The 27,154-nt window shown below is 38.1% G+C and overlaps 1 protein-coding gene across 2 annotated transcripts in view; it reads right to left on the bottom strand.

Moving 5' to 3' along the window:
* The window catches only part of LOC124789967 (PAN2-PAN3 deadenylation complex catalytic subunit PAN2), a 297,298-nt gene that overhangs the window by 265,446 nt on the left and 4,698 nt on the right, over positions 1-27,154 (bottom strand). For both annotated transcript variants that reach the window (XM_047257502.1, XM_047257501.1), the window contains exons 3-5: positions 5,920-6,089; positions 5,707-5,827; positions 5,310-5,506 (exon numbers count right to left, since the gene is read on the bottom strand). In XM_047257502.1, the coding sequence (XP_047113458.1) occupies positions 5,310-5,506; positions 5,707-5,827; positions 5,920-6,089 (488 nt within the window). The remainder of the gene's footprint in view (positions 1-5,309; positions 5,507-5,706; positions 5,828-5,919; positions 6,090-27,154) is intronic.

Raw genomic sequence — 27,154 nt, 5'->3', positions numbered from 1 at the left:
TGCTATTGCCGATGTCAATTCTGGCAAGATACCGATCCCAAGAATTCCAAGATTTAACAATGTTTTGATTTTTTGTGTAATTTTGCATTTGTTACTGGAATTGTCATTTATTTGATTAATTCTGGAGTTACATTAACATGCTATGCTGATTATCAACACCAATTATTTAAACTTCTTAAAAATATTTAAATGAATAATGTCAGAGTTAGATAAATCAAAGTTTAAAGTCCAGTGAGCAAAATTTTTTGTGATTCCATGCACTCACGTCTCAATTTTTCTAAATTTAATTATGATTTAAACTGATTAATAGATACTTACATCTGAGACTTCACTTCAAACGACAGGGAATTTCGAAATCTAATCCAGGTACTAACTGCCATCGAAACTAGAGGTAGATGCTTACCTAATAAACATTTCTCTAAAAGAACAGCCCCGAAATCTAAGTACAGCATTGGTATCTTTAAGGTGAGAGTGATTACATATTTACAAGACCAGAGTGTCTTCGGCATTTTCTTCACTCATAATCAGTTGAGTTTGAAGTTAAACTTGCATTTCGGAGTTCGTACGAAAATAAAAAATCATTTTAATTTAATTAACTATCAAATTTGAACCCGATTTTTAATTTATGAGTGAAAACAAACCGCACTGCATTACATATGAATATTGGAAAAAAACAATGTCGATAATCATTATCTCTTTTAGTGCCTTGGTTTGACATGCCTACAGAGAAGAAATTCAGTAAAATTGCATTTTGGACTTTTTGTTTTTAAAATCTATGCTGGAATCTCCAACAACAAGAGCAAAATAAGGTCACTGCCCTTAGAATCATGCATCACAGTGTCTATGCATTCTATAGCAACATTGGTTAGACACTGCAGTGACTAATAAACAGCAAACTACTGGACCTTGAACACTCATAATGGCCATTTGCAGTGCCTGGGTTATTTCAGGAACACTGCTACATAATCCGAATTGTCACTATGACATCACCAGGTTTCAAAAACCAGTGCAGCATGGGAAGAATGGCAGCATATGCAATGATGTCTGCTAGATGTTTGCATAATATGATTGCACATTATGAAACAATTCAAACTGTGTTGTTTCTCAGGCATTTGTAAAAACTGCCACTATAATATGAAAATATAATAATCTGTTTGATCCAGTTTTGTATTTCCCTATTTATAGCACTCTATTCTGGGATTTCAGATGGTGCATAAAACCTGAATTCACGATTAAGAAGAGTATAGACAATGATGTTGTTCTAGAACAAACTACAGAAAACATCAATCTTTTTATGCTTAAGAAGTATGAACCACATCTTGTTCTATGAATGCATCTTGCGACTTTTGAGTAGTTACACCTCTGTTGGTGCCATCGGCAACTGAGTACACTGAACAACAGTATTTCCTCTTTTTGACAGCGTAAGTGACAGCTTCTACGGCATCCAATGTGATTTGAGATACTCTTGGGTTTCCAAGAATATATCCAACATTTATTGCTTGCAATGATTCCCTTCTACTACGAAGGAGAACATTATGAACACTGAAGCCTTGCTTCTTATTAAATTTCATGATTCTAGATAAATGGGACGTACCCGATAGGTTTTCACTAGTGAGTCTGCGAGTATCTAAATATGTGACAAGTGCCTGTATCTTCCGATCGCATACACTTTTGTTTATCTAAACTGACTAACTGCTGCAACTAAATGGGGTGCATACTACTACATAGCAGATAACACTTTGCTACTTATTAAGCTTCTCACCTGGTTAACTTTGTGTTTGATATAGCCTTTGTAACTGTGTTTAATGCCTTTTTGAATTTTAAGAGGGGTAGCCCCAAGAGAACTCAAACTGCTATTAAGTTTGGCACACTCTTCCATCTACACATCGTCATCAGATGAAATGTAAGTTGTAACAGCAGCCAAGTTGTTATGGAGTCCTATGTGACAGTTTAAATATCTTTCAACAATGTAACCACATTTTGTCGAAATTTTTCAGCCAATTTACCATTCAACTTTATATATCTATCTATTGCAGGAAAAAGGACCCTTAAAAGTTGGGCAGAGACAGAAAGTGATCTGATAAGGGTTCTGTTTTTATCCAAACCACCCCTCCCCCCCTCCTACATTTTCCAGTGAACTGACTCAGGAAAGTGTAACATGCAGGAAAACACAGGAAATACAAGCTGTAGATTCAATGCCTATTGTGTGTTTACGAAGACTGCTAGCTTAAGTGTTTTGACAAACATTGTGTTACAAGTTTTAATTAATGTGATTTTATAATAATTATCAATGATAGGTCTCACATTAGAACACTAGCATCTTTTTAATGCGGTTTCATGGCACAGTTTTGCTTTTGTGTTTTATTTACACCACTGGACATGATCCAAATGAAGATGGAAACACACCTTTTCATTTGTTAGCATTCGGCCACTGACTTCGTGATAATCACAATAGCAGTAGCTGAGTGTTGACTTACGCAAATGTGTGCACAGGTTTCCCCTCTTCGATCCGATCAAGTCAAATGATGTAAATAAAACACAGAAGCAAAAGTCTTTTCTGAAACCACATTAAAAATATATTCATGTTCTTATGTGAGACTTATTATTGATAATCATCATAAAATCACAGTAAACAAAAGTTGTAACACAATATTTGTTAAAACACTAAGTTGGCAGTCTTCGTAAACACTGAACAATAGGCACAAAATCTACCTCTTGTGCCAACAATGAGGTCACTTGGTTCAAGCACATCCTGAGTGATGAAGAAGGCAGAAATTGTCATCATGTCCCAGAACTTTGAGGAGGAATGTTTACATCTGACATTAGGTCATGCCAACATACTCTAGTATGGCTTAACATATTTAATGCGGAAATACTGATTCATGAATGCCCTTTATAGAGGGAGTCATCTTCAAAAGTAGTGTATTTGAATAAATGACGGTGAAATTAAAGTAGTTGTAATACAACACAATGAGCAGAAGGAAGGTTGCTACTAGAGTCACTATTGTCATATAGCGATTATCACTGTGGCACAGCATACTTTCCTGCCCTTCCACACACTGCGACCCTACAATACAGCTGGCCATGGTTCAACATGCCGACAAAGAAAATCTTGCATACTGCGCTAACACTACATTACATGATCAATAACTTGGCTTATAAACTGCTTGTTTTGCTTTGTTCCAAAGCTGACTAAATTATCAGTGTTGAATATCATGATAATGTCAAAGAAAACTTGAAATGCGGGAAATGTTGTAACATGGAATCGTTAATGACAAATAGCACTGTTTTGAGAGGATATGACTTCTGTTGGGACACAAAAATTAAAGTAAAAAGCGGTAAAACGTACAATGTGGGTATGTAACAAACCGAGTTTTTCCATGTATATAAACATACCGATATCTGGAGAAATGTGTGTCAGAGAAGGTTTAAAACAGAAACAAAACTAACAGCACCATATAAAAAGCAAGACAAAGTTTTTTGCGTTGGAGTTAAGTCTCACACGCTTGAATTTTTTGAGGATGATGAAGGATTGTTTTCCTGTCAGAATTTATGGAGTACAAGTTCCAAAACAAAAACAAGCACTGTTAAGCTGTTTGAAAGAAATGTTTATTGCTTATTGAAACAAGCATGGCTAGGAAAAGAACTTTATCAAATTAAGTGAACTCGGGCCAAACAATATGTCACTGCTGGATCCTCACATACGCACTCAATAAGAGTGTGCGTGTGCGTGTGTGTGTGTGTGTGTGTGTGTGTTTGCGCGCGCGCGGTTTCATGGCACAGTTTTGCTTTTGTGTTTTATTTACACCACTGGACATGATCCGAATGAAGATGGAAACACACCTTTTCATTTATTAGCATTCGGCCACTGACTTCAGGAATCGAACCCGGGACCCTGTGCTCGGGAAGCGAGAATTCAACAGCGAGACCACAAGCTGCAGACCGAAGAAGCTGGAATACTAACAGTGGATCCAAACATATTCTTCACCACATTACAGTGAGCAACTGAGAGTAGATGATTATCACATCAAAAATTTCTGACCAAATCAATCACCACTGTTTCAAAAAAATCAAACAATATCTCAAAGCTGTGAGGCAAAGGTATAAGCCTGGTGAAATTAACTGTTGAGTTTGACATTACTGACAATTACTCTTTTGTTGTGCAGGATGATGTCCAGTGTTTTCACTGGAAAAACAACTTGACTACTCTGCTACCCACAGTTGTCTACTTTGTCTAAAAATGAGCAAACACAATGAAAAGCTTTTGCACAATTAATGACACCCAAAGACATGATAAAGTAGCAGTTCAAGATATTGTGACAAAAGTAGTGCATTTACTGGGAAAAATCTTCAGAGAATCCTTCAGTCAAGCACATAATCTGTTCTCCCATCTCCAAGAATTTAGTGTAAATGCTGTGTGGAACTCTTTTACAATAATAAATGATTAATCTGAATATTATGGAATTGGAGGCACTGTAAAATGATTGGCTGCACACACTATCACTAGTGTATTCCAAATGATTTAAAACATTTCAAGCGAAAACACTACCAAGAGATTTCTTGTCATTTGCTGCCAAAAGTATCAGAACCAGCTGATAATGTTGTTTCTTACAAAACCTGTTGTCCCTATGTCTCCAATAGCACATAATGACTTTCCGCAAAAAATTTCTTGCTATGAAAGCATTAAGAGTAACACTTCCAACAAATGCTGTTTTGTATGTACAAAACCCATCATGTTTAAGGCATTAAATAGTTATGTTCTTTACACTCTTCTCAAAAGTCACACATAGTTCTGAAAGTCTAATGTCTCTACTGTTAAATAGGTCTCTTGTCACTGTCCACTATCTGCAAACATTGCCACACCAACCATGAGAATTAATTCACTGATATATCTGCATGCCATTTTGAACAATTCGGTGAACCAAATGACAAAATTAGTAGAATTTGCACAATGCAAAGTATTCAACTATCTGGTGAAGTTTTGCAGCTTTATAATTATCCACCGAATTACAGCTTTTCAAACATGGCTGCAGTTTCTGAAATGTCACCACACTTCATTTAAAAGTCCAATGCTCATAAAGTATTAAAATTTGGGAGCTAGAAATTTTTTAGATCTGTATTAGATCATTTAGCAAACTTTCAAACCAAATTTTAACAACATCTGAGATAGTTGAGTGGGAATCTTTTCTAAAACTAGACCACTTGACATGGAAAGACCCTCGAGGCAAGACATACTGTACACTTAAATTTGAATACAACTATTTAATTTTTTTATAAATTAGCTGCAGTTTACGAACATTTCAACTTACCGGTTTGAAAATCCACATGTGACAAGTAGATTTCCATGAACATCGAAATCAGAGAGACTACCAGAGTGTGCATCAAGTGAGTGCTCCACACTCAGTGTGTTTGGATCACGAAGATCGATTCGACCCGAAGGATCACCAGCACATATAAAGCGACCTGACTGACGCAGTATAGCACAGCCATTTTTCCCAACTTGATGCTGTTGAGAGATATACGTTATATGAATAAAAAAACTGTTTCACAGTGAAATATACTTGCACTGTAAAAAGCTTTCTATCTATACTTATGTGAGACTTACTGAACCACTTCCCATCATTACTTGCTGTCTGATACCAATGACAAATAGAAACATTCAAGTAATTAACATTTAATGAAATGGACAGTACTTTTTATACTTACCAGTTTAGTTTCTTGTCGTCGAGGTAGATTGAATTCAATAATTTTTTCTTGATGGCCACCCATAAGCACTGTGTCTTGAGACAATTGTAATTGACACTGCATGTCTTCCATGTGGACAGAGCTATTCCATAGAAGAAAATTCATGTGAAGTTTCAGAGACAAGGATTTATATGTACTTCAATTCCTAGCTATAGTAACGAATGAAATTGTTACCTGTAAGTAAATACAGGAATGCCTCTCCTAATCTGGCAACGAAGACTGGTTGTAGTTAATGCTAGGATACCCTCATCAAATGTATGAATGTGCCGTACCTCTTGGTTAGCATGTACTTGAAATGATGTGTACTTCTGCATCCCTGGACCATAGTATGAGGTAACATGTCCCTAAAAGAGAAATCAGAGGCTATAAAAGCATCCAACCACTCGTCTCAAAAATATCTGCTTATTACATTTTGTGAATGAAAAGTTTATACTGGTTGTCAGTGCATTATTCTGGGACAAAATATGTCTTAACATGCTTAATGAAAAATAAATAAAAATAATTGGCTGATTCGCCAAAGTATTTGGTTGGGCATGTAACACGTTTGCTAACATAATATTCAATGCCACATTATTAGGGAATTTTTTTAACAGACTTTACCTACAAACTGACAAATGAAGTGCACACAAATCTGTAAGTAGGTACCAAACAAATGTGTTTATTATATCTGAAAACCCTACCAGAGAATTACACAAGGAGAGTTCAAAAAGGAAGTAAAATATTATGCTTAATGGGATGCCAAAAATAAGAGTGATCAAAACGTTTCCGTTTGGAAGCCGTACAGTCCAGTTTCAGTACGCCAATCAGGCAAAACTGCCATGTAACACAGAGGCAATCATCCTATCGATGCAACAGATTAAAGATACCAATATGGTGAAACACAATGTCCTGTTGCTTGATGAAGTCCACATCCTCATCCAACAGGAATCATTGACATTTTATGGGATTTTTTAAGTGACTAAAAGCATGATAAGTGCACAACGACATTTGTGATATGGGGTCACATGTCACAAAACAGCAGCACACTTTGTTGCACCATTCCACAATGCTGATTTTCAACAGATATGGTGCTGCATACACATTCTTCATTCTCCAATGGATGTCTACCACTCTTTGTTCTTGGGCAGCCACGAAAAGCACAATAGCATGTTGTTTCTGTTTGGATGTATTTGGTAATAACGCCACCACTGTTCACGTTTCTGCATGAGCATCAGAAAGACAAGAATGCCACACGAATTCCTTGCCTACATGTCAGTGCTCATATATGGAGTCCTGCTATGTTGCATATATGCTGCACCAAAGCCTTCTAACAGAAGCCCGTTGATTGCCTCTTATACCTTTTATTGATTGCTGCATTACACTCAAAGTGACACTATCAGGCACTATTCCTCAAAATAATTGTCATCTCTCTCTGTAAACAACAGTCAGGACATTAGCCAATTGCTGAATTTATCTACTTATTGATTATGGAGCCATTCGCAAACCACTGTGTCAAAGTTATCATTGCTAGGAAATTGGCGATCGCTGCTAGTAAGTTCCCCCACAGGCCTACATCATTGCCTGTTGTCAATGTCTGCAGCCTTCCTTCCCAATCAGTATTACCTATATACGTGCAGCCTTGTTAAAAATTGTTGGCACAATTTTACTAAAGCAGGATGTGGCATTGCATTTGGTCCATATACAATCCAAACCTCTGAATTTTGCCCATAAGAACTATACTATCCCGTGTTCTGTAACTTTGGAGAACTTTCACACTTCCCGTGCCATTTCACTCACACACTGTCATCTGACCTGTTATCTGTACCACAGCAGGACTTTGTGTGCAGGAAACTGTTCAGGTACACTCTTCTGATGATGCACCACTCATTGCATTTGATCTTAGCATGGGACGACACACAATCTCCTTTTTGAAGTCCTTACCTATGTGGTCCATTCTGCTACTTTTTAAGGGGGTAGGGCAAGTTCCTTTTCTCTGTGAAACAAAGGTATATTTTGTATTTAGTGTATTGTATAACTGGAGTACCCGTGGTCTAGGGGTAGAGTCTTTGATTCGTAATCAAAATGTCTTCGGTCCCGGGTTCCATCCCCGCCACTGCCTAAATTTTGATAAATAATCAGCATTGGCGGCCGAAGACTTCCGGCATAAGAAGTCAGCCTCATTCTGCCAACGGCCTTGTCAAAGAGAGCGGAGGAGCGGATACAGGTTCAGGGCACTCTTGTCCTAGGGGTGGGAAATTGCCCCTAAAGGCGGAAGAATCAGCAATGATCAACGACATGAGGATGCAGAAGGCAATGGAAACCACTGCATTAAAGACACGTAACGTGTATCCACAGGACATGTGGCCCGTAATTGAAGAAGTGTCATGATGATCCCTCCATTGGCAAAAGATCCCGGAATAGTCCCCCATTCGGATCTCCGGGAGGGGACTGCCAAGGGGGATGTTACCATGAGAAAAAGATGGAATAATCAGCGAAAGGATAACGTTCTACGAGTCGAAGCGTGGAATGTCAGAAGAGTATCGGGTAATATCAACAGCAGCAGAAAATGGTATAACAGGTGTAGGATTCGTTATGAATAGGAAGGTAGGGCAGAGAGTGTGTTACTGTGAACAGTTCAGTGACCGGGTTGTTCTAATCAGAATCGACAGCAGACCAACACCGACAACGATAGTTCAGGTATACATGCCGACGTCGCAAGCTGAAGATGAACAGATAGAGAAAGTGTATGAGGATATTGAAAGGACAATGCAGTATGTAAAGGGGGACGAAAATCTAATAGTCATGGGCGGCTGGAATGCAGTTGTAGGGGAAGGAGTAGAAGAAAAGGTTACAGGAGAATATGGGCTTGGGACAAGGAATGAAAGAGGAGAAAGACTAATTGAGTTCTGTAACAAGTTTCAGCTAGTAATAGCGAATACCCTGTTCAAGAATCACAAGAGGAGGAGATATACTTGGAAAAGGCCGGGAGATACGGGAAGATTTCAATTAGATTACATCGTGGTCAGACAGAGATTCCGAAATCAGATACTGGATTGTAAGGCGTACCCAGGAGCAGATATAGACTCAGATCACAATATAGTAGTGATGAAGGGTAGGCTGAAGTTCAAGACATTAGTCAGGAAGAACCAATACGCAAAGAAGTGGGATACGGAAGTACTAAGGAATGACGAGATGCGTTTGAAGTTCTCTAACGCTATAGATACAGCAATAAGGAATAGCGCAGTAGGCAGTACAGTTGAAGAGGAATGGACATCTCTAGAAAGGGCCATCACAGAAGTTGGGAAGGAAAACATAGGTACAAAGAAGGTAGCTGCGAAGAAACCATGGGTAACAGAAGAAATACTTCAGTTGATTGATGAAATGAGGAAGTACAAACATGTTCCGGGAAAATCATGAATACAGAAATACGAGTTGCTGAGGAATGAAAAATAGGAAGTGCAGGGAAGCTAAGACGAAATGGCTGCACGAAAAATGTGAAGACATCGAAAAAGATATGATTATCAGAAGGACAGACTCAGCATACAAGAAAGTCAAAACAACCTTTGGTGACATTAAAAGCAACGGTGGTAACATTAAGAGTGCAACGGGAATTCCACTGTTAAATGCAGAGGAGAGAGCAGATAGGTGGAAAGAATACATTGAAAGCCTCTATGAGGGTGAAGATTTGTCTGATGTGATAGAAGAAGAAACAGGAGTGGACTTACAAGAGATAGGGGATCCAGTATTAGAATCGGAATTTAAAAGAGCTTTGGAGGACTTACGGTCAAATAAGGCAGAAGGGATAGATAACATTCCATCAGAATTTCTAAAATCATTGAGGGAAGTGGCAACAAAACGACTATTCACGTTGGTGTGCAGAATATATGAGTCTGGCGATATACCATCTGACTTTCGGAAAAGCATCATCCACACAATTCCAAAGACGGCAAGAGCTGACAAGTGCGAGAATTATCGCACAATCAGCCTAACAGCTCATGCATCGAAGCTTTAAGAATGGAAAAGAAAATTGAGAATGCGCTAGGTGACGATCAGTTTGGCTTTAGGAAAGGTAAAGGGACGAGAGAGGAAATTCTGACGTTATGGCTAATAATGGAAGCAAGACTAAAGAAAAATCAAGACACTTTCATAGGATTTGTCGACCTGGAAAAAGCGTTCGACAATATAAAATGGTGCAAGCTGTTCGAGATTCTGAAAAAACTAGGGGTAAGCTATAGGGAGAGACGGGTCATATACAATATGTACAACAACCAAGAGGGAATAATAAGAGTGGACGATCAAGAACGAAGTGCTCGTATTAAGAAGGGTGTAAGACAAGGCCGTAGCCTTTCACCCCTACTCTTCAATCTGTACATCGAGGAAGCAATGATGGAAATAAAAGAAAGGTTCAGGAGTGGGATTAAAATACGAGGTGAAAGGATATCAATGATACGATTCGCTGATGACATTGCTATCCTGAGTGAAAGTGAAGAAGAATTAAATGATCTGCTGAACGGAATGAACAGTCTAGTGAGTACACAGTATGGTTTGAGAGTAAATCGGAGAAAGACGAAGGTAATGAGAAGTAGTAAAAATGAGAACAGCGAGAAACTTATCAGGATTGATGGTCACGAAGTCAATGAAGTTAAGGAATTCTGCTACCTAGGCAGTAAAATAACCAATGACGGACGGAACAAGGAGGACATCAAAAGCAGACTCGCTATGGCAAAAAAGGCATTTCTGGCCAAGAGAAGTCTACTAATATCAAATACCGGCCTTAATTTGAGGAAGAAATTTCTGAGGATGTACGTCTGGAGTACAGCATTGTATGGTAGTGAAACATGGACTGTGGGAAAACCGGAACAGAAGAGAATCGAAGCATTTGAGATGTGGTGCTATAGACGAATGTTGAAAATTAGGTGGACTGATAAAGTAAGGAATGAGGAGGTTCTGCGCAGAATCGGAGAGGAAAAGAATATGTGGAAAACACTGATAAGGAGAAGGGACAGGATGATAGGACATCTGCTAAGACATGAGGGAATGACTTCCATGGTACTAGAGGGAGCTGTAGAGGGCAAAAACTGTAGAGGAAGACAGATTGGAATACGTCAAGCGAATAATTGAGGATGTAGGTTGCAAGTGCTACTCTGAGATGAAGAGGTTAGCTCAGGAAAAGAATTTGTGGCGGGCCGCATCAAACCAGTCAGCAGACTGATGGAAAAAAAACTGTGAAACTGTTACATCTGACCCTATGTTTCCTAAATGCTGTATTTGTCGCTTCAACATTCAAATACTAAGTAATCCATCACCGGTCACAAGAAAACTTCAATTCTGCAATATATAACTATTGCAGGATTCTGAAAAAAGAACCAAAAGCTGTAACAAAACTTTTCTGACACTTGTGATGACTTTTTTACTATTCAACACATCAGTCACTGAATCCCACAGGGTCAAGACAGCACTGCAAAATGTGAATGATCATTGTTTCTGCATTCAGATGACTAATGCCCATGGGATGAACATAATTTGAAGTCTGAATATTTGATCCACACTGGATTCTACACTTCATTCCAGCACTATTAAGCTGCCTAACACTCTCTGACGTCTTTTATACAATGATACCATATTTGTGATGAACAAAACAAAACTACTGTGAAACACAACATTTCCTATCATCCATGCCACAGCAGAGTGCTTTAATCTTATTGAAGGGAAAATGGCTCACAAACTAAAGGTAGGTTTCCAATGGACATAATTGGATATTGGTGATGAAATCTCATGACAATATTATCCAGCAACACTGGGCAACATTGCAGATATGTACTACAACATTACCAGACCCTATTACCCAGAAATTTTTACAGCAATGTGTTTGCAGGCCAGAAGTGTTGACACGAGGGCCATAAAATGGACAAGGGTGGGTAAGTGGAAGTGAGTATGGCTCTACTCATGCACACATGACCACTGTCTCCAGCTGCTTCGTCAAGAATCTCTTAGAATAAGATCCAAACAAACTACTACTCATGCCTCCTTGCCTCCCGTCGGCAGCTGCTAGGCTAGTGGCAAGAAATGGTGGCAGCACTCACTGCAAGCTGTGGGGAGTGATAGGAAGGCAGAAGCCGTAGGAATGAGAGCATAAGAAGCGGTGTATGTACTCATCTCCGCACAGCCAGAAACAACGCACGACATCTCAGTAAACAAACCACTTTATCTACTGAGACAAAAAACAAGATTTTTGCAGTGCTTTTCCCAAATTCCCTGACATGCTTGAAATCTGCTGCTGCTTCTTGATTTCCAGAACTTGTGGAATTTCAACTGCTATTAAACCACAGCAGGTCTTTCCTAGCCCTGAAGACCTTGCTTTGAACATATGTCTAAGGGATACTGAATAATGCTTCTCCACATCTTCATTCCAAGCACTGAATATTTGATGTTGCTCTGCAATATGTATCCTGTCACCCTGCAACACAAAAAAAAAAAAAAAATTTCCCTACCTTTCTTAACATTTCTTGCAAAACCTGCAGTCATAGATGCTACCACATCCTCATGACCACTAACATCCTCCTCTATGTTACCTAATTTGAGAAGTTGAGGTCTGTTTGCTACCAGGAGGTCTAAGATGTTACCTTCACGAGTCAGTTCTCTATCTGCTCGAAGTTATTTTTGGAAAGAACATTCGCAATGATGTCACATGAATCCCTGTCTCTGGCACATTTTGATTGCCTGACTCTCCCAATCTATACTTGCCAAGTTGAAGTCCCCCTACTACAACAGCATGCTCAAGATTGTTATTAATGATATTCTGAAACATCTGTCTGAAGCACTCTACCATTACTGCTCCTGATGCAGGTGGTCTATAAAAATTTATGATTATGATTTTTGAATGACTTTGATGTTTAACTTCACCCAGATTATTTCACATTTGAAATCCATGATAAACACTTTAGTTACTATCAAATTATTTACTGCAATAAATATACCACCACCATTGGCAAACAAACTATCCTTAGGATAAATATTCGAACCTGAATCTAGGATTTTGTTAGTATTCATTTCCAGTTTCAACCAGAACTCTTTCTCATACCATGTGGAAAATATAACCTTCAATAAGCAATACTAATTCTGGGACCTTACTATAAAAGCTCTCTCAATTTACTATAATCATATTAACCTTTTTTATTTCCAATCTGCAGGGACAAGTTCTCTCTGAGAATAATGTGGCTGATGTAGCTTCCATTTTGGCAGGCAATTCATCTTTTACACAGTACACCCTTCAATGAACAGATTATTTAAGTATTGATTGGACACGAAAAACTTTTGGTCTATTTCAGTGTAAGTATAACAAAACTGCCAATTATGAAATTGCTTTAATGATTGAGCTTGTATTAACATACAAAACAGCTGTTAGAAATGCTAACAGTTCTTGTTCATCCTAAGGATATATCTGATGTAAACGTTACACCATGTATCCTTCTGAATTTCCTTGAATCTCATTTGATTTCGTTTCACATGGAGTGGAAGCCAAACTGAGTCCACTACAGTGAAGTACAATTATAAAGATATGTTCGATGTTGTGTTACATGTACACAGACTGAGCAATAATGTGAGACAACAGCTTTACCACCGCATTGAACTTTGATACCACTGGCCACTCACTCAGCTGGTCCAACTGACCTGCAATGATGTGAGCCGTTTCAGTTCAGACATAAAATAGACAAGCAAAGAAACAATACAGCTTTGAAAGTCATTAATTTGTAAAGAGAATGAAATAATATTCAGCAAAACTCCAGCACTACTGTATGCTTCTTAAATGACCAGACGGAAAGCATAAAATGCTCTTGTTCTCACCTAACATAGTATTCTATTGAGAAACAAGAGTGATGAAAATGTCGAACTTAAATGCATGGTAATTTTTCTGAGCAAGCTATGTGTGATGCAAAAGTGTACTGCAGGGATTTCACTGCACTGTTTAATACTGAAGCCATTGAAGTATTAATTACACTCAGTCATCTGATATCCCTTAGCTCCTTCCTTATCTGAATCCGAGAAATACATTTCAGTTCTGGAACTTAATCTGCTACGTTGATAACGAGTCTATCAACAAGGAATATGTTAAGCTACCCAGGAACCACACTTCTCCTATCTTATGACATGCCACTTTATATCCCACCAATGTTTGGCAGTGACATGTGAAAAAGCTGTGTGCATTAGGTATTTCCCATATGTCTGGCAGCTTAACACTCATTTCTCGGGCCAGATCCCTTAACTTGGCTCCAGATCAGTTCTGTGGGGCTCATACTGTAAAGGTACAGTGGCAAATGTAAAAATGTAGAATTTGTATGGTGTGCTCAATAATGTGAAAATGATTGTTTCGCATGTTTTCACATCACTTATCACTCTGGTTTGTGTGAGACTGCACGTGTGGTATCAAACAATGGACGTAGTCCAAATAAAAAGTTTTTTTTCCAATTTTTGCCCTAAAAATTTAGTTGTTACATTTTCTTAATTTAAGAGAACTTTATCAATAATCTTTCACAAAATATTGATAACCAAGAATTTATATTTGAAATGAAAACGAGAATTTCAGGAGCAAAACGTAATTAGAAACAAATGTCCATTATTCATAAAAAATGATTATGAATTTTACAACTGCGAAATGTATGTATTTATAAAAAACAAAAGGGGGGGAGGGGACTAAGACGAGACTTGAACCAGCGAACCATAAACTACACTTATCAATGTACTACATTACCGATCCTGCTATATATCCAAAATATATCACTATCTGAGCTGTACTGAATACAGTTGCTTAGAAAACTCAGATTTTTTCTTTAAATTTATGAAAAACATTAAGAACAACCTATTTCTTGTCACTGTTTAACCATGTTCCACATGTGTGTTTCACTATGGAACAGGAAGCAGCCCCAGCCATTTTCATAATGCGTATTAACAGCACAACAATCAGAACACAAATATACAGAGACTGTGACTGTACATGATTTTTAAAAGAAATGCTGCACAATTAAAGCATGATTAAGAAAAGCTCTGATGGCTGTTAATACACTAAACTATATTAGAGTTTCATTTAACATAACTTAATATATCTCATACATAAGTAGGACCTACTTCCAAGAGCATACCAACACCAGAGCATGTGCTACGGCTTCTGAACAATCATCACGTTTGTGTTTGTGTTTGTTTACCTCACGTTTATTCTTATGATGAACCTAGTATAATCCTTTCAGCTGTTTTTGTTACTGTTCTTATCATAAATGTCTCCAACCTGAAGATTGGTTTGATAGAATTCTCCACTGTTACTCTTTCCCGTGCAAGCCTGCATTCACCTCCGAGCAACTATTGCAACCTACACCCATCTGAAACAGCTATCGCTCTCTCTACAATGTTTACCTCTCACACTTCCCTCCACTACCAAACTGACTAGCCCTTGATACTTCATGATATTTCCTACCAATGTAGTCAAATAGTGCAGTAAATATTTTTTCTCGCCAATTCAATTCAGTATGACTCTCAGAGTCATTTCACTTCAAAACACACCATAATCCAAGGGTTTGTAAATCTGAAACTTCCTGGCAGATTAAAAATGTGTGCCAGACAGACTCAAACTAGGACCTTTGCCTTTCGAGGGCAAATCCCAAGTTCAAGTCTCAGTCCGGTACACAGTTTTAATCTGCCATGAAGTTTCATACAGCACACACTTTGCTGCAGAGTGAAAATTTCATTCTAGTTTGTAACCCTCTAACTCAGATTTTCACAAAACTTTGCACATTTGCCTACACTTCTAACACAAAAACTTCTGCAAAATCTTTCTGGTCTCAGACTACAACTTTATTTTATATCGACTTTTAAATGACGTGATATTCTGATAACTGTGCTCTGCAGGAGTGTTGCTGCAAAATGGTACTTAAAAATGCCCATAACTCCAGTGTTTATGCAGGTTTGGATATGTAATTCCCCCCCCCCCCCCCCTTCTGCTTCTTCTTCTTCAGAAGTTAAGTAAGGCATTTAGTTAACAGATATCCAAGATATCCAGTTATTGATGCAGTAAAGTTACGAAGAAATTTTTAAAAAAGTGTCAATTTTTTATTTCAGAAAATGCTTTATGCCCTATCATTCCACTTGTATAAAGTACATTTTAAGTGAATTACTGCTCACTTAATTGCAATGGAAAATACGAATTCAAGCACTGTTGGAAAATTTCTGAAAACACCATGTCATTTGACAACCTATACCTTAGTAAAAACAGTACAAAAAAATAGAAGAGCTGAGTGAAGACCAACGAGTTGTGATATTGCTGCGATCCAATATAAGCTTTCCACAAGATCAAGGAAGTGCTACATATGTGAATATCACAGTTATTATTCAGGGTGTATACATGGACGAAAAAAAAAAAATAAATAAATAAATAAAATAAAAAAATCCCAGATTTTTCCCAGATTTACCGGTTAAAAAAACACTTTCTTCCGGATGAAAATACCCTTTTTTCCGTGTTAAGTAACAGTATACTTTTCCTCAAAACTGTACAACTTATCAATTCTTTCAATGGTTGTGGTTTTATACGTTGGCGTAGAATTTCCCAGTACTTTAGAAAATGAAACTCGGGGGGAAAAACATGTTTTGGAAAGATGTCTGATGTGCAGCAACATGTACATTGCATATTTCGTATTACGAAAGTATAAATTCGAACTCCAGCAACACCGCATGTTACTTTCAGAAGGACTGAGATTGAGATTGCGATGCACTTTTGTATGCCAGTCGTAGCTCATGTCATGTGATCTCGCCAGCCAATGACAGCAGATATTCTGAGCATAGGACACGTGATGTAGTCAGCCAATAGCAACATCACTGTTAAGTTGCACGAACACACAAATAGGGAAATGTAATGGTTTAAATTAATATACATGGTGTTGCTACAAGAAGAGAAAAGCTTTTCCGTATAATATTGGTCTCTAAGATTAATAAGCTGCAAGAGGAGCTATGCTTTCACACATAATGTTGATCTTTTTGCGCATGTTCCACTTTAAGATACATCGCACAAATGTGCCAGTAAAATTTTTAACGACGACATAAATGTCTGATCTTCTGGGCTCGAAAATATTCTAAATTGCCATCTTCAAAGATTTGATTTATGAATGACAGTCAAATGCTCTGTGATTTAAGAAATTCATCGGACATTCGCACACAGAGTTCATCTTGCGTAAAAGAAAATTTACTTTTAAAGTAACGCTTTCCAAACAACCATTCTGAATATTTTCCCCACAACCTGTTAGAAACAGATCTGTTTCAGCAGTTGCCACAAAGCGCCACACTTTAGCAGCTACGATGATGCAGGAAACATTAAAAGATCTTATATTATGTCATAAAAGAAACAAGACATAAGAAGATACGCCAAGAGCATAGGAATTTTGTGAACTATATTAAAATGCATCATTCAGCTTAAAGTAAATTTTCTTGGAGTACCAGTACTGTATTATCTCATGTTTGGTTCTTTATTAAGGCATAATGCCATATCCGCTAGAAGATGAAAACATGAAACTGAAATGCAGCGAACAGTTGAAACTAGCCAATAGTGTGGAACTAAACACTTCGTTTCAAATAAATTGACTGCCTCAGAAGAAAAGATTAATAAAAGTCAAATTTCCGTAACAAACCGACAAAAATAACTTCATTGTTCTGCAAAGCGATTAACGCATGACTGTTAAAGGTGGAAACAAAATAAAATTGGAAACTAATTACATATTTGAGCCTTCCGTAGTTTTGGGAATGTATTTTAAATCACTTGATAGCTCCCGGCCACAGAAATCCGTTTTGTATTCATTTGACTTGAGAGCAATAAACAAAGAGGAAACAGCAAAATCACTTAACGTAAACACGGGTCACGTGGAGACTACCACCTCCCTACAACAACTCAGACTGCTCTGTGAATCAGGACCAGATCTACGATATTTCCGAACCGGGCCAATATTAGATACTGGCGCTCCCCCTCCCTCGAGCGTTTTAGGTAGGGTGCCAAAAATTTACGAAGTCGACTTTTCAAAAAATCTTCATTTTCTAGCGCAAATCTTTCTGAAGAACCTGATACATAAAACATATATGTTCGAGGGAACGTAAGACATGTTATTCGGTCTTAAGTGTGCCAAAGTGCAGTGCCATGCCTCTTCACACAGCATTCTTCCATCGCATGTCTCTGTATTTGGCTCTGTGGAATTCAAACATGTAATATTTTGTAATGGGTGCCATCAAACTAGATTCATGCCAGTGGAAATTAAAATGTCCTGTGGTGTCTCTCCTGCTCCCAGTTGGTTGGTTTGACATTCTGCTCCTATTTAAAAAAAAAATTCGCAATTAATACTGGAGGGGATTATTTGTAACCGGCAGAACAAGAACTCTTCAGAAAATTTTCAGTCTTTAATGCGTATTAGTTAATAACTTGGTGTTTTGTGTGGCATAAAATTAAATATAGGATCCATAAAACGAGTAAAGACAAGAGACAAGCAAGACAGTACACATTTCTTCAATCTTTAGGTCCTAGCTTTTTTTTCTCTCTAATCTTGCCACAGCTTTATATGGCGTACTTTCCTTTCTGGGAAAGAACCTATTACCTCATCAAAGTTCGTCAACGTTTTGCTACATGAAAAACAAAATGTCATTGTCTAATACTAGAAAAGCTGTTAATACTAATAGTGCCCAAGACTGATGTGGTTTCTCGATCTGATTAGTGTATTTTGTCACTGTTGGACAAAACGAAATAGGCCTGCCTAATATTGCAGCAATTGTTACACACACCAAATAAATGAGACCGTTTTTGCAAAAATGTTCATTTTTATAACACGGCGGAATATAATTCACGAAGTACCAATATCAAATGCCTATTAGGCCTACTACAAGCAAAAAGTTTTATGTTAGGAAATAGTTTCACATTTCATTCATACACATAGCTCCTGAAGCATGAGATCGAGAAGCAGTAGTGCGAAATTTTTTATATAAACTTGGAATCGTCATATTCTTCCGTAATTTGTGTGAGTCTCCGTTTCTTCTCCTTCCTCGTTCTAACGTGAATTGGCTGCTTAGGCGCACCAGTAAAATTCTTCCGGATAGCATCTGGCTGCTTGCTGCTATTGCTTATACAGCTGCCACACTTCTATAGCCAGAAGCAGGAGAAGGTACTAATACACACATGTGCATAAGCTCGCTCGTAACCGCTCAAATGATTCTAATGTAAACAATTGTGACGTCACGCTCATCGGAGGCAATTTGTTGTTATGAAACATTGCATAGTCTTCCTAAGGCCTTTCACACATTTTGCTGTTGGCCGACACTTGTATGAGCACTGTGTTTTGTTGTTGTATATGGTGCATTTCCTTTGAAACTTAAGTTTTATTTTCGTTTGTTTACTCACGTTCGTTTTTTACTGCTGCAATATTATTCTGGAGTAGCATGAAACAGTAATATTCTTTGTCAGAGTATTGGTTCTTACCAGACAAATTACAAAAATTTAACTGAAAACTAAAACAATGAAAAATTCCTGGAATTCTAAGAAATTCCCGGGTTTTCCCCCGGATGAAAAAATTCCCGGGTTTTCCCCCGGATGAAAAAATTCCCGGGTTTTCCCCCGGATGAAAAAATTCCCGGGTTTTCCCCCGGATGAAAAAATTCCCGGGTTTTCCCCCGGATGAAAAAATTCCCGGATCTCCCGGGTCGTAGACACCCTGTTATTACTTAGTTTTTGAAAGTCACTACTTGTGATCCTTTCAAAATACACAGGCAAACAGTTAAAAAATCTTTGAGGTCATTTGCTTGTCTGAAACATTAAGGGTTAAAAGAATCTCTGTAAAACCAGGCTAAAAACTGTGCACGTGTCAGAAGATTTGTGAACAGGAAACGACATCAGTGATAGAAATGACAGTGATGCAGATGACCCAGAAGTGACATTTCACAAATCACTACTAAAAAGTCAAAGTACTGACTGTGCAAATAAAGCTTTACATGATTTGGGGTGCTCTCCCTTAGGACTTCACACCATTCAAAATCACAGCAAAGCTTCATATGGCAAAAAGAAGCTAGAAAACGTTAAGCATGTTTCAGAAAGAAATGTGCGCTGGGCATTGAATTGCAGTATTTAAGATTCTTACTACAGTAAAGCTGGGTGTATACGTGGAAAAAAAAAAAATTGCCGGGTATGTCCCGGATTTCCCAGTTAAAAATACACTCTCCCAGGTGAAAAAACACTTTTTCAGTGGTAAGTGACAGTACAGTTTCCCTTATCAGTCCTTTGAATGGTTATGGTTTTAGACACGGGCGTAGAATTTCCCGGCACTTTAGAAAACGAAACTCAGGGAAAAAGACATGTTTTTGAAATATCTTTGATGTGCAGCAACATATACACAGCCTATTTTCGTATTACAAAAGTATAAATTGGAATTCCACCAAATACCGCAAGTTACTTTCCGAATCATTAAAATCTAGGATGCAATGCGTGTTTGTAAGCCAGTCATAGCTCATGTCACATGATCTCGCCAACCGATGGCAGTGGATATTCAGAGCATAGGACACTTTATAAAGTCAGCCAACAGCAACATCACTTAAGTAGCACGAACACACCAACAGGAAAAGTTAATAGTTGAAATTAATATACATAGTGTTGCTACAATAAACGCAAAGCTTTCACATATAACATTGGTCTCTTAAGGTTAATAAGCTGCAAGAGAAGTTAAGCTTTCGCATATAATGTTTATCTTTTTTGCGCGTGTTACACGTAAGATATATCACACAAATGCGCCAGCAAAATTCTTAATAACGACATAAATGTCTGATCTTCAGGGTTCGAAATTATTCTAAATGGCTCATCATCAAAGAGTTGATTTTTAAACGAGAGTCAAACGCTCTGCGATTTAATAAATTCATGGTACATTCTCGCACATAATTCAACTTACATAAAAGGATATTTACTTTGAAACTAACGCTTTTCGAACCAACATTTGCAATATTTTCCCGCGACCTGTTAGAAATAGGTTTATTTCAGCAGTTGCCAGAGAGCGTAGATAACGGGCAACACCGGGCTTGTGCAGCTATCATGACGTAGGAAGCCTGTATGTATGTATGTCTTTAATATTAAAAGATCATACATTACGTCATAAAAGAAACAAGACATCAGAGGATACTCCAAGAGCATCGGAATTTTGTGAAGCATACCAAAATGTGCACATTTAAAGTGCACACTTAAAGGGCACATTTATATGTCCAGATTCCCGATGAAGTAAACCTCGACCTGATATTAAGCTTTTCAGTGTGGTATTCGGGATGTAAATTTTCTTGGGGCACCGGTACTGTATTATATCGTGTTTGGTTCTTTATTATGGCAAAATGCCATATGTGCTAGAAGATGAAAACGTGCACTTGAAATGCAGCGAACAGTTGAAACTAGCCAGTACTGTGGAATTAAACATTTCGTTTGAAATACATTGACTGCCTCTGCGGAAAAGTTTATAAAGGTCAAATTTCTTTAGCAAACAGACAAAAATAACTTCATTGTTCTGCAAGGCGATTAATGCTTGCATTCTTCTACCGCACGTCACTGTATTTCGCTCTGTGGAATTGAAATGTGTATATTTTGTAATGGATGCCATCAAACTATATTCAGGACAGTGGAAATTGAAATTTCCTGTGTTGCCTCTCCTGCTCCCGGTCGGCCGGTTTGACAGCCTGCCCCCCCCCCCCCTTTTTTTAAAAAAATTATCACAATTAATAGCGGATGGGATTATTTGTAATCGGGAGAACAAGAACTGTTCAGAAAATTGCCTTTGTTGCCTGTTAGCTAAAAACTTGCTGTTTTGTGTGATATAAAATTAAATACAGGATACATAAAACCAATAAAGACAAGAGATAAGCAAGAAAGTACACATTTCCTCAAACCTTAGCTCCTAGCATTTTATTCCTCTCTAATCTTGCTACAGCTTTATGTGGCGTGCTTTTCTTTCTGCGAAAGTATCTATTACCTCATCGAAGTTCGCCAAACGTTTTGCTACATGAAAAATCGAAATGTCATAATCGAATACTGAAAACGCTGTTAACACAAATAACACCCAAGACTGATGTGGTTTCTCGAACTGATTACGTCTGTTTTGTAACTGTCTGCTACATAAAACAAAATAGGCCTTTATAATACTGCAGCAATTTTGTAACACACTCCAAATAAATGAGACTGCCTTGGCACAAATGGCCATTTTCATAACAAGACAGAATATAACTTACGAAGTACCAATATCAAATGCCTGTTAGTCCTACTTAAAGCATAAAACTTTATGTCAGGAAATATTTTCACATTTCATTCATACACATCAGTTTCTCACGCACGAGATCAAAAAGTAGTATTACGAAATTTTTATATGAATTTGGAATCTTCTTATTCTTCCATAATTTGTCTGATGTCCCCGTTTCTTCTTCTTCCTCGTTCTACCAAACAATCTTGTCATCACCAATTCTGTAGCTATTCCTGCCATTGTCAAAATTTGTTCGCCAATTAACATCACTAAACCTGCCAGAATCACAGGTTTAGTTATCCCGCAATTATTTTCTGGTTAGGAACTATTACGTGTTCGTACAACACGCTTTCCGCGTTACTTCCAAAATAGAACTTAAGGGGCTGCTAGCCGGGGATTGTACAACTGGTCCTTACTATATAGCAAACCGGCCAAAAATTTTCGGTCAAAATTTAATTTTCTTGGATACACCGAGAAAATAATAAATAATCTTTCTCACCTGTTATTTTTGTCAGTTGTTTATTTCCATTCTGGTTGTCTGAATCTACAGATTTCGCTAGTAACTATAACAACGCTGATCATTCGCAAACCCAATCAACCACATAATCAGACAGTGATTGGCATTCATCCGTTTGGCTTTACTCCACTCAGCTCGTATAGTCCTGTCCCCTTTTGTCTGTGGAAAGTTTATTTCTAGATGTCACGAGGATTCTCCTGACAGAGACATCACGCATTCAGTAGTCAACTTATGATTCATTCAGAAATGAACTTAAAACGTGTTCAAAAATATTAAAAAAACAAACAGGGATGCGTTTCAAAATCATATAAATGATCAATATATCAATGTGCCTTTTATCAATTAAATTCAGTATCTCTTCTGTTACCCAAGGCTTTCTACTAGCCGTCTTTTTACCTACTTGATCCCACCTTTTTGCAGTTTCTTCAGTTTTAATCTACAGTTCATAACCAATAGATTGTGGTCAGAGTCCACATCTGCCCCTGGAAATGTCTTACAATTTAAAATCTGGTTCCTAAATCTCTGTCTTACCATTATATAATCTATCTGATACCCTCTAGTATCTCCAGGCTTCTTCCATGTATACAACCTTCTTCTTGAACCAAGTGTTAGCTATGATTAAGTTATGCTCTGAGCGAAATTCTGCCAGACGGCTTCCTCTTTCATTTCTCTCCCCCAATCCATATTCACCCACTATGTTTCCTTCTCTCCCTTTTCCTACTCTCAAATTCCAGTCACCCATGACTATTAAATTTTTGTCCCCCTTCACTACCTGAATAATTTCTTTTATCTCATCATACATTTCATCAATTTCTTCATCATCTGCAGAGCTAGTTGGCATATAAACTTGTACTACTGTAGTAGGCATGGGCTTTGTGTCTATCTTGGCCACAATAATGTGTTCACTATGCTGTTGGTAGTAGCTTACCCGCACTCCTATTTTTTTTTTATTCATTATTAAACCTACTCCTGCATTACTCCTATTTGATTTGGTATTTATAGCCCTGTATTCACCTGACCAAAAGTCTTGTTCCTACTGCCACCGAACTTCACTAATTCCCACTATATCTAACTTTAACCTATCCATTTCCCTTTTCACATTTTCTAACTTACCTGCCCGATTAAGGGATCGGGCATTCCGCGCTCTGATCTGTATAACGCCAGTTTTCTTTCTCCTGATAACGATGTCCTCCTGAGTAGTCCCCGCCCGGAGATCTGAATGGGGGACTATTTTACCTCCGGAATATTTTACCGAAGAGGACACCATCATCATTTAAACATACAGTAAAGCTGCATGCTCTCGGGACAAATTACGGCTGCAGTTTCCCCTTGCTTTCAGCTGTTCGCAGTACCACAACAGCAAGGCTGTTTTGGTTAGTTTTACAGGGCCGGATCAGTCAATCATCCAGACTGTTGCCCCTGCAACTACTGAAAAGGCTGCTGCCCCTCTTCAGGAACCACATGTTTGTCTCGCCTCTCAACAGATATCCCTCCGATGTGGTTGCACCTTTGGTATGGCTATCTGTGTCGTTGAGGCACACAAGCCTCCCCACCAATGGCAAGGTCCATGGTTCATGGGGGGGGGGGGGGGGGTGGATTATTAACTTAATTTTATACATAATGTGTGCTACTGCTGTTGAGTAGTTTGGTGTAAATATGTATAAAATTCTCGTATTGTATTTGGGGAGTTTTTGGCAATGATGCAAATACTATCTACGGTAACTTCATTCACACAAAACAATCATCAGAAACAATGCTAAATGCCCTTAATTTACAATGTATTGCAGAGAAGTTTGAAGGAAGAGGTTTAACATCTCATTATTAACAAGAACAGATCAAGTCCATGCGCAGACTCTGAATGGGAAAGGAATCGATCCATATACTTTAGAGCTGCGTTTCCCCAATTGTGTTCCAAAGAACACTAGGGCCCACAGGAAGAGAGTAAGTGCTCCCTAGAAAGCTTGGTAACACAACACTTCCCACCCTTCAACACTTTTACAATTCTTTATGTTTGTTCAATTTCTGTGTTATTAGTTACAATTTAAAATAGAAATAATCACTAAATAAAACAAGTATTTCTCTTTTCTTAACATTTATTTAACCATCAAAATAGGCAATGTGTCCTATCAAACTATCAGAAATCTCAAAGTGCTCAAATTTGGAGAACTCATGGAAAATCTGCATTTTGGTGACCACAGAGATATTTGTATTGCTGTCTTTTCAAATTTAAATCCAGTGTTCTACAAAAACAGGTTCTCCAAAACCATTTTGACAACTTTTGCACTAATGGCTGGGGCCACTTTAAGCGTCCAGTTTCACCCATCTGCTTTGATATGTGACTTAATGGTGCCGTGGCACGTGATGTCACTATGACGCATTGTTTTTAAGTTGGTTCGTGTTTGTAGATGTGGTGCTGTTTGAGTCCTTGTTATCAATGTGGTAATGTGGGTTTCTTCGAATCTGTGTGGCCTGCGCTGTAACGTGGATTTGAAAGTATTTGTTTGTTTTCAGTAAGTTATTACTTTTATTATTGTGAGTTTGACATTTTTGTTAGGTCTGATTACTATTGTGTTCATGTGTGTGTGTGTGTGTGTGTGTGTGTGTGTGTGTGTGTGTGTGTGTGTGTGTTAGTGGGGGGGGGGGGGGGGGGGGGGCGCGGCGGCTTTGGTTTCAGTAGTGTTTTCAGAGTTATGTAGATGTGTGAAGTTTGTGTGGTTTGTCAGTACATATCAAGGGCTGCATTTGAGCTATATAGGGCACAGCAAATGTCCAACCCCACTTTTCGGAGTTGCAGGTGTTGGGGTTTTTTGACAGCTTCATTTGAGCTAATAGGTCGAGTGAAGTGTGTACTCCCGGTGGTTTTGTGGCCATAGTGTTAAGTAGTAAGTTGAGATTTTTTATTTTCAATATTTGTTTTGGGATGGTGGGATGTTTCCTTCTGTTTTGTTATATATTCACTTTGTCCCTGCCTAAAACATCTACCGTATTTACTCGAATCTATGCCGCACATTTTTACCCGCTTTTTGTACTCCAAAACACCGCCTGCGGCTTAGAATCGAGTGCAGAGTAAGCGGAAGTTCTGAAAAATGTTGGTAGGTGGCGCCACAACTACCTTCTGCCGTCTAATATATGTAGTGCTACACAGGCATGCTTGTGCAGACTCAAAGATAAATACTGGCGCCAAAACCTCTGCGCCAATAAATAAATTAAAAAAAGGTGGAAGAATGTAAACATTATGCCATGTATTCTTTCGTATTTGCTGCTATCTCATTTAAATCCTGTCTGCCTAATAAACTAGGAAACTAGAGTGAGACACCAACAAGCGCGGAAGAATATATGTATCATGTCATTATATTCGTATTATTCTTATGCTGGATAGTGATACAGTCAGAAATGAAGCACGGCAACTGACTAGATTTTTAAATCTAAGATGACTAATTTCTATGCAGAATGTTATGTACTAAACAGGCGTCTGCAAGGATTTTCAAACGGAGAAAAATTTTCTCTAAATTCTCGTTCAGAACATCTATCATATGCAGTCTATTATTTGGTTCTTGTTGATCATTATCAAAGAAAGCATCAGTGTAAGCATTAACAAATAACAGTCTCTTATTCTTTCGCTTATGTGACAATTCCTCTCCTTTTTATTGTAAGTGGCGGTAGTGCGCACAAAAGCAAGCCCTGCCTCGAGCGGCGACAGGTCGTAATCACTCATTATCAGAATGCGACAAACAATGCATGACACAGTACAATAATGCATTTTCAGCTTAGAGTGACATAAACACCTATAACAAAGAGAACGGCACTGATCTGATTAAAGCACAATAAGCGATCGATTCAAACCAGACAAAACATTTGAAAAAGAAGGGTACCCTTACAAATACGGACTGAGCGCCTGACACATACCAATGGCTACCTGATAAAGGTTAAAAGTTGAGCTTACGACTCGAACCAAACTACTGTAGCTGTATCTTCATCCATTCGACTTAAATTGTGTCTGATGTTACAATGGACAAACTTTGTTTCAATTTGGAGGTGAGGTCTAAAACTTTGCTCCCCCCCTTGAATTTCGAGTCTCAAATTTCAGGTGCGGCTTAGATTCGGGAAATTTCTTTTCCCTTGCTTTCGAGTCTCATTTTTCAGGTGTGGCTTAGATTCGAGTAAATAAGGTTATTTCCCACAGTTGTTGCCTTAGTTTCATTTGGAGTCAGATTTTTGTTTGTTTGCTTTGTTGGCACGAGTACTTAGTGACGCCATTTTCTATACACTGAAAGTAGGCCACCGAATTGATGATGCCATGGGTCAAAGCAGACGGGTGGAGTCCGATGCTTCCCTAATGCCGAAAGTCAAATCCTGTTTGGTACAGTACTGTAATTTCTATGAAGTTCCCTGTCTGCTACATTTCATAACAACACAAGTCATACAGTTCTGATGCTGCAGAAGCTACACACGTTATGTATGGAGTTAATAACATGTATACCATATGTTAAACATCTCTACACCTGCAGAAAATTATGTACACTCACTGACAGTGTACACTAGTCTCTTTCAAATAAACAATCACATCAACAGCCACAACATGAAATTGAGAACTGTTGAAGTATTATTTTCTTACGGTCAGCTGAGTAACTATTACTCC

The sequence above is a fragment of the Schistocerca piceifrons genome, chromosome 3, assembly GCF_021461385.2.
Source record: "Schistocerca piceifrons isolate TAMUIC-IGC-003096 chromosome 3, iqSchPice1.1, whole genome shotgun sequence".
Taxonomy (NCBI): domain Eukaryota; kingdom Metazoa; phylum Arthropoda; class Insecta; order Orthoptera; family Acrididae; genus Schistocerca; species Schistocerca piceifrons.
The sequence above is the reverse complement of the archived record's forward strand: the minus strand, read 5'-3'. Positions and strand labels throughout refer to the sequence as shown.